This window comes from Molothrus ater, chromosome 1 (genome assembly GCF_012460135.2).
Source record: "Molothrus ater isolate BHLD 08-10-18 breed brown headed cowbird chromosome 1, BPBGC_Mater_1.1, whole genome shotgun sequence".
NCBI classification, from domain to species: domain Eukaryota; kingdom Metazoa; phylum Chordata; class Aves; order Passeriformes; family Icteridae; genus Molothrus; species Molothrus ater.
Window position 1 is genome coordinate 67,055,015 of NC_050478.2, and position 19,030 is coordinate 67,074,044.

The 19,030-nt window shown below is 38.8% G+C and overlaps 1 protein-coding gene across 1 annotated transcript; it reads left to right on the forward strand.

Moving 5' to 3' along the window:
• The first annotated feature begins 8,094 nt into the window (after positions 1-8,094).
• Positions 8,095-17,737, forward strand: BLOC1S5 (biogenesis of lysosomal organelles complex 1 subunit 5). Its single transcript, XM_036378689.2, has 5 exons — positions 8,095-8,241; positions 9,454-9,536; positions 11,587-11,716; positions 13,374-13,432; positions 15,658-17,737. The coding sequence occupies exons 1-5, from the start codon at positions 8,127-8,129 to the stop codon at positions 15,835-15,837; spliced, it is 567 nt and encodes a 188-aa protein (XP_036234582.1). The 5' UTR covers positions 8,095-8,126; the 3' UTR covers positions 15,838-17,737.
• Positions 17,738-19,030: the final 1,293 nt, after the last annotated feature.

Genomic DNA, 19,030 nt, shown 5'->3' on the forward strand with positions numbered 1-19,030 from the left:
ATTGACAAATGAACTTCTACGTTGGTTTCTTCAGCAGTGCTTAGCAGATGGCTTCACTTGTACATTCTTTTGTTTTATGTGCTACTTAGAAGCCTCTCACCCAGTAAATATAAGAAAAGCTATCTTGGATAGACGTTTGAGCATTTTAAATGTTAAAAGGCCTTAAAAAATATAATGAGATGAGGTAATTAAAATATATCCTGACACATAAATGGACAGAAGAAACTTGGAAGGATAAGCATAGCCTGGACAATTCCAGGCTCTAATAGGTGTTTTCTGTAGATATACATAATTTTATTCTTTATTCTTTTACTGAAGGTTTACAGGCACACCAAGTTACTTTAAGAGCAAAACTTTCAGCAATTTCTCACCATTTCCTGGGGACTTAATTCTCTGCTTCTCGCTACTCTTGTTCCTTGCTATTTAGAAGCTCACCTTATGTACTTACGAAAACCTCTCTGAAATCTTCTCATCTGTTCAAGAGTTGTGGAGTGGGCTTTAGTACAAATGTATGTGAGAAACTTCTTACTCAAAGCTTTTCATATTCAACTGCCTGAGTGCTTCAGGTGTTTAACTGTTATTACTTGTACCCTTAATATCCAATTTATTCAAAAATTTGTTACCTAATAGCATCTATTCAAGTGAGTTTGCTTTTTCCCTCGTGTGTGGCAGCAAGTGATGGTAATACTTATAAAAATACCTGCATTTCTACTAAATTCTGCTATAATGAACCATTTTCTTTTTCAGAGGGGGTGCATGGATGTGAATCATCAGTGCATTTAGTCAGGGTTTAGGGAAGTTTTGCGTTCATCTTACAGATGTATTGTTTTTATCAATGCTTTTGCAAGTGAGAATGATTTAAGTTCTTTAAAGTGAATGTGCAAGCCTTCAACCATGAAAATAGCTTACATTACAGCTGAGAATGCTGAAATTGAGCCAGAGCTAAATGTTGCTGGGAACAATACTGTCATCTTTTCAGTTAGGTTGTTGTAGAGATGATGCTACAAAATGTCATATTTTTTTAAATCCCAAACAGCTGCTGTTTTGCAAGTATTGGGATTTCTCAGGCTGGCTACATGCTACTGCTGCAGTATCCCCTAGCCTCTTGTGCCAGTTCTATTTTCTCTGGTGTAGAACAAAAGTGTTACTTGCTGCTGAAATGTTGAAAAAAAAGTTCACCTAGTAGAAAGATGAAATGCTTAGAAGTGGATTAGTAGCATTTAACTCCCTACTATCTAAAAGGCATTTGTTAATTATCATATAGTAACTTGAGCATAATTCAATTTTCTTTCCCCTGCTTGGAGAAACTTTAGGGGATAGAGGGTTAAAAGCAAAGAAGGATGAATTGAGACTTTGCCTTTAGAGAGATGACTGGGAAAAACCAGATGGTATTGATTTTTGTTGCCTCTCCCCCTTTCTATCTAATGCCTTTTGATCAAGGACAAATAAATCTGTAAGAAAACTTCTGAAAAATCACCCAATTCTATTTGAGTCGGTCTGAGACTGTATGAGGTACATATACTACAACTATGCTTCATAATTTTAAAAGAGATGTGTAGTGGGAGCTCTCAAATTAACATTGATGGTCTATGTAAAGGGTTTGCATGGGTAAATGTTCAGCTGCTTTTAAAGCTACTTCCTCTTTCTGTAATATTTTATTATACTTTCACTGAACATTAGTAAAAGAGACTTTGCTCCCTTGCAACCCCTTCCTCCGTTCTTATAACTCCAGTTGCTGAAGGGCACTGTGATGTTTTACTTTTGTTGCTTTGCATTTTGATGATGATGATGACCACAGTGATGTGTGGAATTTATTTTCACAGCATTTCATGAACAGCACCACTTTCATTTGTTAATGTATCTCATCATTGCAGTATTATTATTTTGCATAATTGTTCTAATTTATTCAAGGGGCCTGACATGTTATGGTCTTATAAGTATGTGCCCCTGGGACTTGAGTGTGTTGCCATATGGTGAGATAGTGCTGCATGACAACCTTTCAGCAACAGAAGAATTCAACAGTGAAATAAATATGATAATTGTAAGTGTTCAGTGAAATCCTGCACTTAGCACTTTGTCTTTTTCCCCTTGATGCCAAGATGACTGCTTGTAGACCAACCAGGTTGAAACAGCTGTTCAAGTATAGCATGAGATATGTTAGAAATGTGCTGATAATTTTTAGTTGTCTTTGTGTGTGTAGCTTCACTTTTAAGTTAGGGTTCAGTTTGACTTCTGAAGTCTCTAGGGGTGTTTCTTGCTCTAAGACTTGTAACTGGGCAAGAGTAACTTATAGAAAAGTCCAGGTTTAATACAGGATTAGGAAAGACTGAGCAGGAATGAGAATTTTGGAAAGATTACACTGAACAAACAAAAAATAGTTCCAGTTTAGACCTGGGGACTAAGAAGATGTGACCATTCAAATGGAAACCAAAGTGAAGGCTTTTGAGCAGCAAAACTAAAGAAATTATTTATGATAGCTTAAATGTGTAACATGCTTTCTGTCCTGTTCCTGGCCATGAGTGCTTTACCTTTCAGGCTGGTATCCCAGTGTTTCACACAGAAAATGAGTTAGAAGATATCACTTCTGGTTCACACTTGAAAGAGTCCAATCCAGGCACTTTTGTTACTTTTATTCCCCCCACTCACAGTAAGTACTTTCTGTGAATAGGTTTGCACCTATTGAATTTCCCAAGATTCTTTGTGTAGAAAGTGTAACTTTTACCAATGAAATCTCCTAGCAAACACCTTAGCTGTTTGCCTGCAAGAACTGATATTTTCACATATTTTTAATCTTTTCTATCTTGTATTCCTTCTCTATGGTCTATCCAGCCCTCTTCAAAACATTTGTAAATTAAAGTAGACCTTCTCTCAAGAATTTTGTGCTACTGGCTGAATCTTTGGAAGCACATGGGCCTCGAAATGGGGAACTGATTTTTAAGGTGAGGTGCACCTTAGACTTCCCAGTAGGTGCTACAGCTTTGGAATATCTGGATAATTCTATAGCTTCACTTTGTTTCACTCTCACACACATACACATTAATTTCAATTATAGCTGATGGAAGATTAATCTGGACCCTTCAATGTGGGTGTGGATCCTGGGTTACTTGCAGGGAGCTGAGACGCTTTAAGTAAGGTTTAATGTAGATGTACTTTGCAATGCAAATAAGACATTATTTTATATTCATTATTTTATGTGAAAATGTGTCTTAGAAGTGGCTTTGTGAAATACACCCTAATAACAGATGAAAGAGTAGTAGAACTTAGCTATCTTTTATTTTCTGCTTGGTTAAAAAAACAATAGATGATCAAAACACAGATGTTGATTTGGAAGAGGACAAAGTACTTAAAAAGTGATTAGCTGAGAGAGATGAAATAATAGATAGAACTATAAAATCATTATTAAGAAATCAGTGTAAGCTCTTCTATTCAGAAGTCAGGGTTCACATTCTTTCTGATCTGCTAGCATCTTGTTTGCATCTCTGCAGGTGATTTATGGTTTGTCTGCTACATGAATGTTGAAATTGGGAGTAGATTTTTCAAGTAGATTTGCTTGGTATGGCCACAAATTGATTTTACAATTGTATGTATATACAGAACCTAGTATGTAATTTTTTTCTATCTTTTTGATTTTTTTTTTTTTTTTGGCTAGAAAGAGAGATCAGTAGGCCTATTTGATTTTTTCCCCTTTTGGTTTTTAATATTATCACCTCTTTTAATCTTTGGTGCGTTTCACAGTCTTTAACTTCAAAGTGTAATTGCAGTGATGCAGCTGCTTAATGGATTGCTACATTTAATATTTTCCCCCTAAGAGCAGTATTTCTTCTTTGCATCTATAATTGGATCATGCTACTGCTGTCCCTGATGCAGATGCCAGGTTTCATATTCACCATACACCTGAGCACATGCTTACTCACTTGCTAATCTTAATTTTTTTTTTCTATTTATTTATCAAAATTGACTTTGATTACACACATTTTCTTTGTGCTGGAACTATATTGCAAAGGAAATTAAAGGGGAAATGCCACCATGCACCTCTTGCTTTGCAGAGTTTTCAGATTCAGACTGGGCCTTTGTATCCCACTGCTTCATGTCTTGAATGTGAGATGTATCATACCTCAGAGCCCAGCTCCGGGCAACATAAACATATCACAGATTTGGAAAGGGGGATCGATTTTGTAGCAAGCATTACTTGTTGCTGCTCTGTGCACGTTCCTGCAGGCGTGGCCTTTATTTTCCACGCTGGTAGTGACTACAGCCAGCGTGGCTGCCACAGAACACCACACATCCCATCTCTCACTCTGAAGGCAGGCAGGAGGTGATTAATTTTTCATTGTTGCTGCATCTGAAGGATTCCCCTTTCCCCTCCCACACTACCTTGGCCCCTTTAGGAAGATTTTCATCCATTAAACTTTCCATTCTCTGTTGGAAGAACTAAATCTCTTTCAGCATTTTCAGGCTGGTGATCTAATTTGACAGCTCGTAGGTGATGTCTATTCCTCTTCAAAGAGGCAGGTGGCCCCAGGCTAGCCAGCTGCATTGTGGATTCTGCAGATTTGGCTTGCTGTTCCTGCTGGGTGTCATCTGTCTTCTCAGTCTTGCGCTGGATAATTTTTGTCCTCCCCAGCATCATCTGCCTGAGCAGTTTCTGCCTGGCAGGCCTGTCTGTCCAGGTTGAGCATCAAACGCAGGGGCCGCCCGGCTAATGTGACAAGGCACTGCTCCAAAGAGCGCAGCCCGGGGCCTGCTTTGGCCAGCATCGGCACCGCAGCCCGCAAACTTCCAGCCATCACCATCATGGTCTTGCTCTCCCATCACGGGTGCAGCCCATGGACTTATTCTGCTGGCACAAAGTATGTCCCCCGCCTCGCCCTCTTAAGGGCCGTCGCTCCGATTCTCCCATCTGGGCAGATGTCTGCCTCAACAGGTTTGGGTTTTCCTGCCTGTTGCCGGCATTTGACTAGGACACCGCCACTTGGATGAAATAATCCTTTCGTGGATTATCATCGCCAGACAGCCTGTGGGGGAAATGACAGGACTCGGCACGTTCAGCTGAAGATTCTGCAATTCAGAGTGCTGCTAATGCTAATGGGAAGTGGCAGGGTGATCCCTAAAAGAGAAAGCGGGTTCCATTGCACGGCAAAAATGACAGAGGTTGTTTAGCCTATCTTCCAAAAAAATACATGATGACTACATATGTTGATTTTCATGCTGCAAGCCATAGCTATTTCCATATTTTTGTGACTCGATGGCTACTTTCTACAAACTGACAGGTTAGGGGCGCCACAAGTATTGTCTTTTTATAGCCATCACCTCTTTAAGTCCTCCTTAATTTCTTTAAAATACGTTTTGAAAATAAGCTCGACTGGGCTATGAGAGTAAGCAGGGGAACAAAAAACAAAACCAGGCATAAATACAACAAATAGCATATTCTTTAAAAAAAAAGGCAAAAAGAAAAAAAAAAAGCAAAAATAATATTATTCAAACAAAGGAAGAATGGTTTCAGAACAGTTGTCCTAGAAACCAATGGAACTATCTGTCACAGGATTTGCCCTTGTTGCAGTCCCATAATTCTGAACCTGACATTAGTCATGATGTAAAAACTCTTTCCTAGAAATGCAGTAGTTACAATGCTGCTTAACTACAGGATTTCCTTAACAAATAAAAAGCTGGAGCATAGGGTTTAGAGGGGCAAATAACTTGTCTGAGAGGCTATGAAAGAATGGCAGCTAAGCTGGAATGGGTAAAATTAAGATCCGAACAATTCTAGCCTAAACTAGTAGTGATGATTAAGCCAGCTGGAATATCCTGCAGATATTATTAATATATGAGCATGACTAGCATTTACTGGTGATTGTCAAATGCTTACATGTTTTGGATTCAAGTGAAAAATACTAATTTACAGGTTGCAATAGCTGGTCACTTTTAGGAAATAAATAATGTACAAATGAACTATTTTTGAAGTAATTCTTATATTTACTAATTGCCTAATTAATGTAATACTTACAGACTATGTAACAGTGAAGGAGTGAAAAACTATTTACATTATATACTTATCCTAAATTTAATAATAATGTTAGTTGAAGTATTGAACTTACTTCCCAACGTAAGAAGTCATTTTATTATTTAGAGAGGTTCCAGCTATATTTAGCCTGATTTTGGGGGAGATTGTTACAACAAAACCAATTAACTCATTTTTAAGCCTGAGTTTAGAAGATTATAGACATTGTCAAAAAAACCCATATAATAATTTCCATGAGCAGTTTCCAAGCTTTTATGATGTGGCACAGGATTTAATAATAGAATAATTTTGTGTCAATTCTGATAGCTTTTAAAAAGTCTCCCTTTTCCTGAGCCACACAATTGCTCCCATTTATAAAAGCTATGCAGAGTAGAACATGGGCAGAACTAATTTCTAACAAAGAATACATACTAGTCCTGTTTTCTGCTAATAAACTAGTAATTGTTCCAGCTAAACTGGCACCTTTCTGGTATTCCAGGTAGGAAGGAAGCCTTCGGGACACTGAAGGCTGCAGTAGCTGTAGCAGAATTTGTGGTCTAATTTATTCTTTATTGACCATACAATGATACTGAGAAGTGTGGTATGTATTGCAGATTAAAAAAAAAATGTGTAAAAGAAGAAACAAACTTAGATGCAGTGGCCTAAATAGAATCAACCTGTTCTAGAAATTATTGAGTTTATTGAGTAGCAGGAAGAAAAATGTCACAAACAGAAGTTAATATACCGTAATTTATAAGTGGCCAAGAAGGAGGGGAAGTATATTGAAAATATCCTAATGGTCTCACAGAATCACAGGATGGGTCGGGTTGGAAGGGACCACGGTGGCTCATCTGGTCCAACCTCCCCACTCAGGGTCATCCCAGAGCACTTGGTACACTATTGCATCCAGAAGGTATTAAAGTATCTCCAGGGAAGGAGACTCCACAACCTCTCTGGACAATCTGTTCTAGTGCTCAGTCACCTGCACAGTAAAAAACTTCTTCCTCATATTCAGATGGAATTTCCTGTGCATCAGTTTCTGCCCATGGCCTCTTGTCCTATTGCTTGGCAATAGGCACCAAGAAAAGCCTGGCTCCATCCTCTTGTTACCCTCCCTTCAGATACTGATAGACATTGCTAAGGTTCCCTCTCAAGTGTTTCTTCTCATTGCTGAACAAGTCCAGTTCCCTCAGCCTTTCATTGTAAAAAATGCTCCAGTCCCCTATCAGTTTTGTGGCTCTCCACTGAAGAGCTACAAGTCTTTCTCATACTGAGAGTGTCTCTTGTACTCTGAAAATATTTTAAAATAAATGTACAGGGATTTTACATCATTTTTTTGCTTTTTTTAATAGTTGTAAAAAGAGCCTGCTGCTCTTTTTTATTTGTTCATTTGGTTTTTGTTTATTTGTAGCCCATGTGTCCAGCAGTTGTTATTCATGTTTGCTGCACCTAGAAGCAAACAGGGCTAATGTATGTCTCGTACTATAATTACTGAATCAGAGAATCAATTAGATTGGAAAAAACCTCTGAGATAATCGAATTCTACCTATGACTAAACACCACCATGCCAACTAGACCAAGCGCCACTGGCGTCCAATCTTTCCTCAAACACCTCCAGGAATGGTGACTCCACCACCTCCCGGGGCAGCCCATTGCAGTGTCCAATCACCCTTTCTGTGGGGAAATTCCTCCTGATGTCCAACCTGAACATCCCCAGACACACCCTGAGGCCATGTCCTCCTGTCCTGTCACTGATTACCCGGGAGAAGCGACTGACTCCACCTGGTTACAGCCTCCTTTCTGGCGTTTGTGGAGAGCGGTAAGGTGTCTCCTGAGCCTCCTCTGCCTCACGCTAAACACCCGCAGCTCTCTCAAGCCCTCCTCAGGCCATGCCCTCCCCGCCCCTCTCCGGACCCGTGCGCGTCTCTTCCCCCGCAGGAGCCGCCCCCGGGCCCGCAGGTTCGGGAGCGCTCGGAGCTCCTTGGGGGCGGTTCCGCCGCCGCGGCCGGCGCGCCGCGATGAGCTCACGGCGCGGCAGCGGGCTCGGCGGAAGCGCTGCGGCAAGGGACGGAGGCCGGGCCAGGGCCGGGGCGGCCCGGGCTGCGCTGCCCGGGGGCCGCCGAGAGCCATGAGCGGGGCCGGCCCCGCGTCCCCCGGCCGCGGCAGCGCGGCGGCCCCGCCGCCCGCCGACAGGCGACGGGACTCTCCGGCCGCCGGGTCCCCGATCCAGCCCATCATCAAGGGTAAGGAGGGAGCGGTGCGGGCCCGCGGAGGCGCCGAGCCCGCTGTGTAACCCCGCGGCAGCGGCGGAGAGACAGCCCAGGGCCCCGGGAGCGGCCGCAGTGTGCCGGGACCCCCCAGGACCGGTCCCGCTCTCTCCGGGATTCCAGCGCCCGCCAGCCCTCCGAGGTGCGGGGCGTGTGCTGGGGTTTAAAGCTCGACACCTGGCAGGCTTAGCTGGCTCTCGTCTCTCCGAACTGGAAACCTGGGTGTCTCTGTGGTTTTTTTTCGGGGAGACGAGTCGGCCACCGAGCCTCTTGCCACGGGCATGGAGTTTCCTGGGAAGTTCTTACTTTTGGTCTTGTTCACCCAAGTTTTGTCGTGGTTAATCTGCGCTCTGAACCGTTCGTACTCAGCCCATGCGTTATTTACTGCAGTCATGATTTTCCCGAATTTCTAAATTATCGTTCTGCACCGTTTGGAACGTGCTGGGATTCAGGGTGTTGAACAAACACAGGTGGATACAGTAGAGCCACAGGGCAGGTCCATCAGATAGGGCAGGAGGACGCATCCTTTAGATGGCAGTGCCATCTTAAAGTCTTTTTTTAGGACTACATTGTATATTTCTTGAAACAGTATTTGCTATGCTCTCAGAGTGCTTTTCAATTTAGCAGGCTTTTTCTTTGTAACAGGCGAGCCTGTTTCTCCACATATATTTAAATAGTAAATACTCTTTTCTAAGACTCAATTTCAAGTCTGGCCCTAGAATACAAGAAAATGCTGACAATTTTCCTTTGTAGGGAGGATTCCTCCTGTCTCTTGCTGCAGAAGACTCCCACACTTAGTCTGTGGATCTCTGTTAAGCTGCGGTGTTTAGCTCTGGTCTTCTACCAGTAGTAAAAATCAGATATGGAAGCTGTACTGAGGAGAAAGGGAATTGAGACAAAGGGTGTTGAGCTGCAGAGGAGAGTGTTCACCTTCCAGAAAGGTGTCTTTGGCATCTGGAATAGTGAAAGGTGTCTTTGGAATCTGGTTTGTTGTGTTTTATCTAAGCTGGCCGTTTGCTGCATACATAGGTTACCCTGAAAATTCTGTTCTGGTGCTCTATTGGTTTTGTATGTACTTGGTGAGCAATAGTCTTTCCTCACACTGAGGTACAGTGTGCTGCATGTGTTGTGTTGCCTGGTGTGAGAGTGAGAGAAAAACTAAAATTCTGTCTTTCATTAATCTTCTAGATGTTGGGGAAGTCTATTCAAGACTGCTGGATCACCGACCAGTAATTCAGGGAGAAATACGTTACTTTGTTAAAGAATTTGAAGTAAGTATTTGTATCTTATTGGATGCTGGCAGGGTCTGAAACTTTGAACAGCTTTAGCATCTTTTTAGAAATCATACTAGATACATAACTTTCTTCAAAAAGGCTTGACATGGATTTTTTTTTCCAAAAATAACAAACCTGTAGTATATGTCTGCATCTTTAGCAAACAAGGCAGTAATTTAGGTCTTTTTCTTTTAAAACTTTTGAAAAGAACATATGCTTTTTTGGTTGTTTTTTTTTTTTTTTTTTTCCTGCAGAAGACTGTCAATAATATTCATGTTAGAGAATAATATAGTCCTAACATCTTAGAGAAATCCAGTTGGTTCAAGGAAAGTATTGTTGGCCAGTGTGGATTTACATCTCTTTGAGAAGCTACTTTATGCCTCAGCTGGGTTCAATTAGCACAGTTATATTTTTTTTTTTTTTTTTCATTACACAAGAGAAACTTATGCTGCTGGAAGAGAAGAGGAACACTTTGTGCAAAGCAATAAAATCATTAAAAATTGATTACCTGTTTTGCCTGGAAAGTATAATTTGGTTTCCACAAGATGGCAGCAAAAGTTTAGAAAATTGGAATCTTCTGCCAGCAAAAGGCTGTTTCTCTATAGATTTTCTTTCTTACAGAATGTGGAATTTAAAAATGTAACTGAAAATGCAGCTACACCTCAAAATTCCAGTATGCAGACCTGATTTGAATGACATTAAAGTGTCCTTCCCCCTCACCCCCCACAACCTAGATTGTAGTTTATATTTCAAGCAGGTCTATTTTGTCTCTGCTGGTTTAGCAAAATGTGGATATGAAATAAACTCTCATCAGGTCTTTATCATATGGGCTTGAGAGTCAGAAGTTATTTCTTTTCTCTGCTTTCCCTAACTAAGCTGTAGGATACAGTAAGTAGTTTTAAATGTCATTCCATAGGAAGGAAAATATTAAACTCATGGACAAAATTAGAACTTGTATATATAGGTTGATGATTCATGTATTTGTCTCGTTTCACCTGAAGTCTTGTTCTGTTTCTTAGACAAACTTAATATAATAAAACTTCTTAACTCTTAGATCTTTTTTTTAAATTTAGTTACTGCTTTGTACTTTTATGGGGGGAAAATAGCAAAGTAGAGGATTATTTAAATTTTTGCAATCTAGAATTTCTTTTAAGTGGGGTTAGGACTACTGGCACCCAAAAATTCCACTTGTTTCTAACTTTAAGATATGTGTTTATTTTTTCAATGATTGGCACCTAGTGTGCAAGGAATGGAGATTTGCATTCAGGAAATCTGGAGCCTGTATAATTAAGGACTTTTGCTTGCTTGTGCTCTGTTTCTGAAGTTGTTTAAAACAGACGTGGTGATCCCTGTCCCACTTCATGTGATAGAGTATTTTTTGTTTATGTAGAGTTTTTATCTAAAGTAAAATGCTGATGAAATTCAGAGTGGGAATAGTGCCGTGGCTTCAGAAAAATAGATTATTTTGTAAATTTAGACAATAAAACAAGATCTAGCTGTACTTGTAATTAATCATGATGAGTAGTGATCTAGAAGAGCTGTGTTATATTATTTTTAGTCAATTTCATTGCTTTATTTCAGTTAAAACAATTTCACTTGCGTTGTTTTCACCTCCTGCCATACTAAATATGGAAGGTCAGACATCAAGCAAGCAGAATCACTACTATGTTATTTCTCAGTAACCAACTGAGTTATAAAAATGAAATGCTTTCAAGCTCTGTTGCTCTCTGTTGTTTTAGAGATCTGTAAATTATCTATACAAAACAGGACATTTTTCCCCACAGTGTATAAATAGTTGATACTGTCTTTTCTCACAAGGGCCAGAGGAGTCATTCAGAGGATTTTTTGTATTTTAATGTGAAGAATGGAGCATTGCTGTCTTTTTTTGGCAATTTTATCTTTGTCGTTAAATAAGTAGAGTAACACTTCCATAGACAATGGTCTAGTCTTTGAGATAAAGCTATTAGTTTATCAACTGGGAAACCATCTCTAATTTGTGAAGTGGAATTCCTTGCTAGCCACTCACTTTCTTTCATTTTTGTGGCAGGAAAAACGTGGCCTCCGAGAGCTGCGAGTACTTGAAAATCTCAAAAATACGATCTTTGATGCAAATGAACGTGTTCTTCCAAAGTGTGAGCAGGCAATGCAGGACAATTTGAGTGAAACCTTCAAGAGATGTAAGCAGGCTGCTTCTTATTGCTCTTGATGTATCATTTTGAGGAGTAATTTAAGTAGTTTGGATTCAAAATATAATCTGTTAAAAAATTGCCACTCTTGTGTAATTTTCTATTCTTTATGTGCTTTGTTCTCACTTCTGTGCAACTTTGAAAAGGAAACAACAGGGACGTTTTGTGATACTTGGTAGTCCAGCTAATCAGCTCTTGTTAAGATTACATTAGAGTTTTTTGTTGGTTTAAGTAGAAGCTATTTCAGCTCATTCTTTTCCTGTTCGCTTGGAAACAGTGTTCTACATTGACTAATGCCATGGACAAAAGTTTCAGTTTCCTGGTTTGTTGCAACCATGCTGTGATGTGAACTTCAAGTTTCTTAATTTTCCCACAGGAGTGCATAATACTGTCTCCCTTAAATCCTTTAAAATAAAACTTTCTGCTGTATAGCTATGAAATTTATTATTATTATTATTACTATTATTCAGTCACAAATTGGGGAGTATTAGTAATTGCATGCTAATTTTAGTTCCATCCTAATTAATATATTTCTTTACTGCTCAGATTTTAGAAGAATGTTTGAAATTTATACTAGTTTTTAAATGTGCTTTTTTTCCCCTTACTCGTTTAGCAGGATGGCTTTTTCAAAAGAGAGATTCTTCTCTTAGAGATTCTAAGAGAGTGTGGGTACACAGCTTTAGCTGCCGAATTTATGCAGTTGAAACATGCCACTGTGGATTTTGTTACAATTTGTGTGGCATGTTGTATAAGCATTTAATTTCCTATAAGCTTATAATTTCCTGTATAAGCATTTAATTTCCTATTTATATGGCATCTGGCATATGCAGAATAGCAAATGGTAGATGGTACTTTCCACACCAAAAGGATTGCAGGAAAACATTGAAACTTAAAATTTAGTCATGCAGACAAGGCATCCTAATACCATCTAACTGGGGTGAACCTTCAATGCTACTCCCTACATCTTCAGTAATGGAATCTCAGAATGGTTGAAGTGGGAAGGGACCTCTGGAGCAGCAGCAGCTTGAGCCAGTTGTCCAGGACTGCATCCAGTTGCTGCTTGGGAAATTAGTGTATTTAATTCTTGTGTTGGGGGGAGGGGAAGTGCATAGGAATGCAGTTCCTATTTCCATTTACAAGTTTTCCCAGGCTTAGTCTCAGGGAGAAAAGAGATGGACTCATAAAGATGTTAAAGAGCATAAAGATGTTGTACCTGTGGAGTCTATACACAGCTGATGGGGAAAAAAATTTAAAAAACCCTCAACTAATTCAAGAGTTAGAGTTTGATCAACTGTTTCTACTTGCTGACTTGAGAGTGGTTTTTGATGGCTTCTGAGGTGCTGAGTAGTGCACTCGTGCTCATCAGCAACACTAAGAGTGTGGGCAGAAGAGGACCTCACTGCCTTCCTGCTTTTGGCTTCTAGAACACACAAAGGTTGAACTCTGCAATAAGCCTGCTTACTTTTATAAGTGTTAAAGTTGTAAGTATGAAGCATTTCCTGCAAGTACAGGTGACTCTTGGCAGAGTTAAGTGACACAGTGGAATATAATCTTCACCTTGCAACAGCCTTGCATCTTCTAAATCCCTTTCAGGCAAGTTTCTTTGATTTCCAACAGCAGACTGATCTACTGCATTTTCTTGTTTCAGTGCAAGCTGCCAATGCTATGATCCATAGACTCCAAGAGAGGGAGTGTGAAGCGAGAAAGGTAAAGGATAGATGGATGGATTTTTATTTTGTGATCTAAGAGTTTTGTGCTTCACAGCAAGTTTGTCTGCCTTCAGCATGGCAAAACTTAAAAACATTTTTCTGTACCTTATATACTGGCAGTAAACCTTCTCTTTGGGTGATTTCTGCACTTATAAAATGCTTACTGCAAAGTTAATGATCTAGCTAACTCTTTCTACAATCTCCTGATATATGGAAACTATTTTTTTATTTCCTTTGCTTTATTTTTCCTCCTAGCTCAGACTATAACATTTGTCACATACAGGGAAAGCTTAAATATAAAAAAAACCTTATTTTCTGTGGAACAAAAAACATCTACTAACCTACCAGAATGGAAATGTAAATCTTTCCTAGTTAGCTGAGAACATTGACCATATTATATATATTGCTTGTTGAAAAGGAAGTGTTTTTTTTCACTTGTGGATGGGTTATTTAATGAAGAGGTATATTATAGGAACATGCGAATCATTGGAACCTTTTCAGTTGGCTACACACTTTGCTTATTTGAAATACATGTGCTCTGAATCTAAAACCTGGAAAATTATACATTAAATTAGTTTCATGTATTCCCAGTCCTACTTCTTTATTGTATTCCTGTGTTATCTCTTTACTTGCAAAATGCTGTTGATTATAATTTAGTTCAGGAAAAACCAAAGACATTTCCATGGCTATCAAGCAAAACAGGCTGTGCATTCATGGATGTAAGCTGATAGTCATGTTTTTCTTTCCTTTTTTGCAACTGATGAAGATGGGCAGTCCAGTTGCAATTGAGCACTGGTACTGGACAAACAGCACATGTCTGAGCACTGACAGAGTTTGCTTGTGTCTGACACTAGAGTAGATACTCATAGAGAGGGAGGAAATTCTTACAGTTCTGCTACTGTTTGTTTGAAGTAAAACTTTAATAAGAAATTTATAACTTAGAAAATGAACAGTCACTTAGTAAGAATGACTGTTCTTTTTTAAAAATATTAGCTGGATGTTTCCACTCTTTTTTTCTCTTTTAATATGTAGTGGAAGAGTAGTTATAGGTATCCAGGATTCATAGCATTTCTTAAAGTTTGCATAGTACAACTTGCTGGCTTGAAACTTTCCAAATGGGAGTAGTAATGTGTAGGTAGCTTTTTTAAAAATGTAGGTAAAAATTGTCATTGTAGTGCAGCCACTTGAGGAGAAATACCTTTTCCTTACTTTTCTGAAATTAAGTGTTCTGAAAAAATAATGAGATTTTGGCAGAAAGCATTGCTAGGTTTGGGTAGGTGATGTGTAATTGTGTCAAAAAGTTTCAAATGTTTCAAAAGTTCAATGTTTCAAAACCTGTTGAATACAAAGTAGTGTACCTGTCAAACTGTTAGTGTACGCTTGTGTGTCTTGTCAGGAGATGTTACTGTATAGGGTGCAAACAAAATGGATCTTGACACAATGTTGTTAAAGTGTATCAAAAGCTGCACTGAAAAAAGTCGTGTATTTAGCCCCTGCTGTGTGATCTTGACGAACAGCAGAGATATAAAAATACATAAATGGGTTCCTAGTGACTTTAGTTGACAAAAATGCCACACATAAGAAACAGTTATTGCTGATACACTGAAAAGGAGAGAGAAAAAGAAGGATTAATCCTCTGTCTTGCTGGGACATGGAGCAAATGGAAGAACAACTGCCTTGGTTTATTTTGGCTTCTGCACTTGTAATATAAGGGGGCCAGACTGTCAATACAGCTCCCAAGCAATCCACAGAATTACACTGTGTTTTGTCATGTGCATTGGATGTGTCTGTGATCTCTTTTTCTAGATATCTAGACTTTTTTTTTTCAAGATAAGATACTGAATGGAATTAAATTTAGCAGAAGCCAAGCAGTAGGAAAATATGAGGGGAAAAATAACTTATTTATAAAGGAAGATATTAATCACAGTGAGAGCTAGCTGGCTAAAGCAGGAACACTAGCTGCCAGTTTCAAAACATTTACTATCTCTGTTATAATATTTTATATAAATAGCTCATTGCTAATACAATCACGCTGATAGTATTGCAGACATTTTACCACTTGTTTTGGATTGGCTATAAAAAAATAAATGTTTACTTTTTAGTTTCTCCTTTCTATACGTCTTCGTGCTAGTTTCCAGGTAGTTTAAATTGTGTAGCTCTCATTAACCTCCCTGTTTTACTATGGAAATGATGGTTAAAAGCTTCCTATTTTCCTCCTGTCAGCTTCAGGCAGACAAGATGATGGCTCGTGAGGAGAAGTGCATTGCTCACTGGGAGGAGTTCATGAGAGAGCAGCAGAACAAACGTGCAGAGGTGGATGAAGAGCACAGAAAGGCTATGGAGCGCCTCAAAGAGCAGTATTCTGAGATGGAGAAGGAACTGGCCAAATACGCTTCTTTTTAACACCTTTTTCAATAATGCTGGATTTGTGCCATGCTCAGTTGCTTCTGACTTGAATTGAGGTTCTTTTGAAAAGCTGAAGCTGATAGAAAAAAGGAGGATTTCCTCTACAGTCTTGGTACGGGAAGAAAAGTTTTGCATACTTTCAACTTAAGTGCCTATCTATGCTTTTTTGGTTCAGGGCAGGTGGAATGCCAGTATTTCTTTGTTTGTTGGAAGCTGGAGCTGAAAATTGTGTGACTGCATCAAGCTCAGGGAGTTGCCAACTGGAGTTCTCTCCCATCGGCAGAGTATCGTATCATTTGGGAAAACAGAGACTAATGTAATATCAGCTATCCTGGTGTGCAGCCACAGCCCTTTCCCAAAAAGTAGGTTAATAGATTCCAGCCATAGTTAGCTGAGAATTCACTGGGAAAACTCTATATTCTGCTTGTAGATTTCAAGAAAATAAACTTGTCTTATGGAATATTTTACTTTGAAGATTAACCAGTGAAAGATCTCAACAGAGTTTTAAATCCAATTGTAATTTAAACTTTTGGGTTGAATGTTCAGTATTATGAAGGAGAGTTGCAATTTGAATGGTTTTTGTTAACAAAAAAATTGTAAGGTAAGCTTGGTCAACGATTCCTTTTTTATCCCTGTAAATGTCTCAGGCATCTCTTTTACTGGTCTGAGGAAAGCCAAAACAAGCTAAAAAAGTGATCATGAGAAGCATATCAGTCTTTGTATTAGCTTTGTAGCTAGTACAGTTTTACCTTAAATACTTGGCATGCTGTTGGTTTACTTAGGATAAGCTTGTCAGAACTTTATGAAGCAATTGAGGGAAGATTTTTGTTTCTTTATCACCATAACAAATGAGCAGATTAGTGGTTAAATACCTGTAGTACTGATCTTCTTTCTTACCAACTTTTACAGCATATGTGAAATACTCTCCTGCACTGCTTTCCTTTATTCCAAACTTGCAGTTACCATCAGTGTAACTGAAGAAGTTAACTCAATCAGTTCATTAACCAAGGAAAATGAGACGTAGTACCTTAATGAAATTTGCTGCAAGCTAACTGTTAGTGCAGGAAATATCTTTCCATAATTTAGCTGGTGTCCAATGTAGAATGGAAACAGGTAAAAATAAACAGAATTTACACTTTACCTGTATTGCAGCAGTAATACACCAACAAGGGTTGCTTGTGTAGGCTTATGGCTTGGTTTCAAGGCTCCATTCCTGGCAGCATGTTGATAGTGTGATTAAAGTTGGTAGAGGAGTATTTGAGATTTCTTTCAATAACACTGAATTCCTGCCAAGCTGTTCTGCCTGCTACCGTGGGCCCAACAGCTTCATCAATCATCATTGTGTATCTGGACTGAAAAGAGGATTTGCCAACACTGGGGCACACTGGAATGTTGTTAATTCTCTGTTCTGAATGGAAAAAACATAGATGTCTCAAAAGGATCCCACACATAAAATATAGGAAAGCCTCTTTTTTGAACAACTCCTATCTGAATAGAGAGTGACTTCTGTAATATTTCTCAGCTTGTGTACCCGTGATGAATGTTGTAACTAAGCTCAGACTTTTCATTTAAAAAGAAAAAATTAGTTCTTGCCTGTCTTTAGAACTGGGTGTGGAATAGTTTTGTTTGGAGCACAGACTGGAATTGGCTTCTCTTACCAGATTATTTGATGTATACGTGCTCAAAGCCGAAATATCTTTCTAACAAAATGCATTTAACTGCATACTGAATTAATTTTTATTTTTGCACTGATAATTTTTATTAAGATTTAGATATCTAATTAACTGTGCACTGGAGCAGTAGGTTTTAGTATTTCATCAATTTGATGGTTGATAAACAATGATGCAAGTGTTACATTTGAATATTCACTGGAAAATAAAATGGTATTTCCAAAACCTGGGATGTGTGCTCCTCATTTTTTTTAAAGCTTAATAAGTACTAGCACTGAAAATGTCTTGCTCTTTCAGGATGTTTTATGCTGAAGAATCTTTTATACTGGAGATCATTTGAAAACACACTTCTTGAAAATCTGTCTACCTCTTGGCCAATGTTATTCATTGTGGGGACTTAATGAAAAATATCTGTTCCTGAAATAATTTCATTTAGTAACTTTCACCTTTTTTTTGCATGATACGCTGTAGGTGCGTGGAAAAGCTTAATCATCTTTGAAGCAGCTTGTCAACATTTATAGGAAAACCTTTTTTTCTGTCCAAATGCTTAAAAAAATCTCAACCAATACCTGATGTGTCCAATACTATCACAGTATGTCTGACTGATAAAGATTTCTGTCTTCAGAATTTTTTAATCAAAGTGGGACTGTGGTCTGTCTGAACACAATAGTTCTCCACAGTGCAACTTTCTTTGCAAAATTCCAGACTTTGTTATTCACAGTCTCAGCTATTTGGGAGATAGAAAAATCCATGCTTTAATAGTTGGTTTTATGCCATTGGTGCATGAAGGAAGTGTTTCACCATATACTTGCAATTTTACATCACTAAATTCCATAGCTTTAAAAATCTTGAGGATTTATTTAGTCCCTCTTAAGCCTGGTAGAGTTTGCATTGGATTCCAATGAAGGAGTTGAAAAAGGTCCTCAATATAAAGTTAACTTCCAGTATGAAAGGTGAGTTTTGCAATCCTTTTCATACCAGACTATGTGTATAACTTTTTGTTTAACTATTAGTGCTGCTTATTTTGTTGAAAAGTTCTTTGGAACTGAAAGTGGGGTTGGGTGTCATGTAACCACTGGAATATTTTCTTAGTCTTTCTGTTCTAACAAACACATAGCAAGAAGCTGGTGTCTTCTTTGGAACTGCTGCATGAAATCTACCCCTGCTTAGGAGCAATAACAAATTGAGGAAATGAAGAGGTATTTAAGGGTTTGGGGTTTTTTTTAACTGCCTTATGTTAAACGAACCTAAGTACTGCTCTTGGAGTGTTTTATGTCTAAGGCCTACCGCATTGTTTTATTCCTAGGATGAGGGAGGGTGCTGATTTGTATGTTCTTCCTCTGCTTCTTTCCGTGGTGACACTAGGTAATGCATTTTAAAAAAAAGGTAGATCGTTACAACTGGAACATCACATCTTTTCTGATAATTTATGGCTCGTTAGATCTTAACTCAAAAATTGTGGGTTTTTGTTTTTTTTTCAGAAGCCAAACTATACAGCAGATACATGGCATAATCAGGCA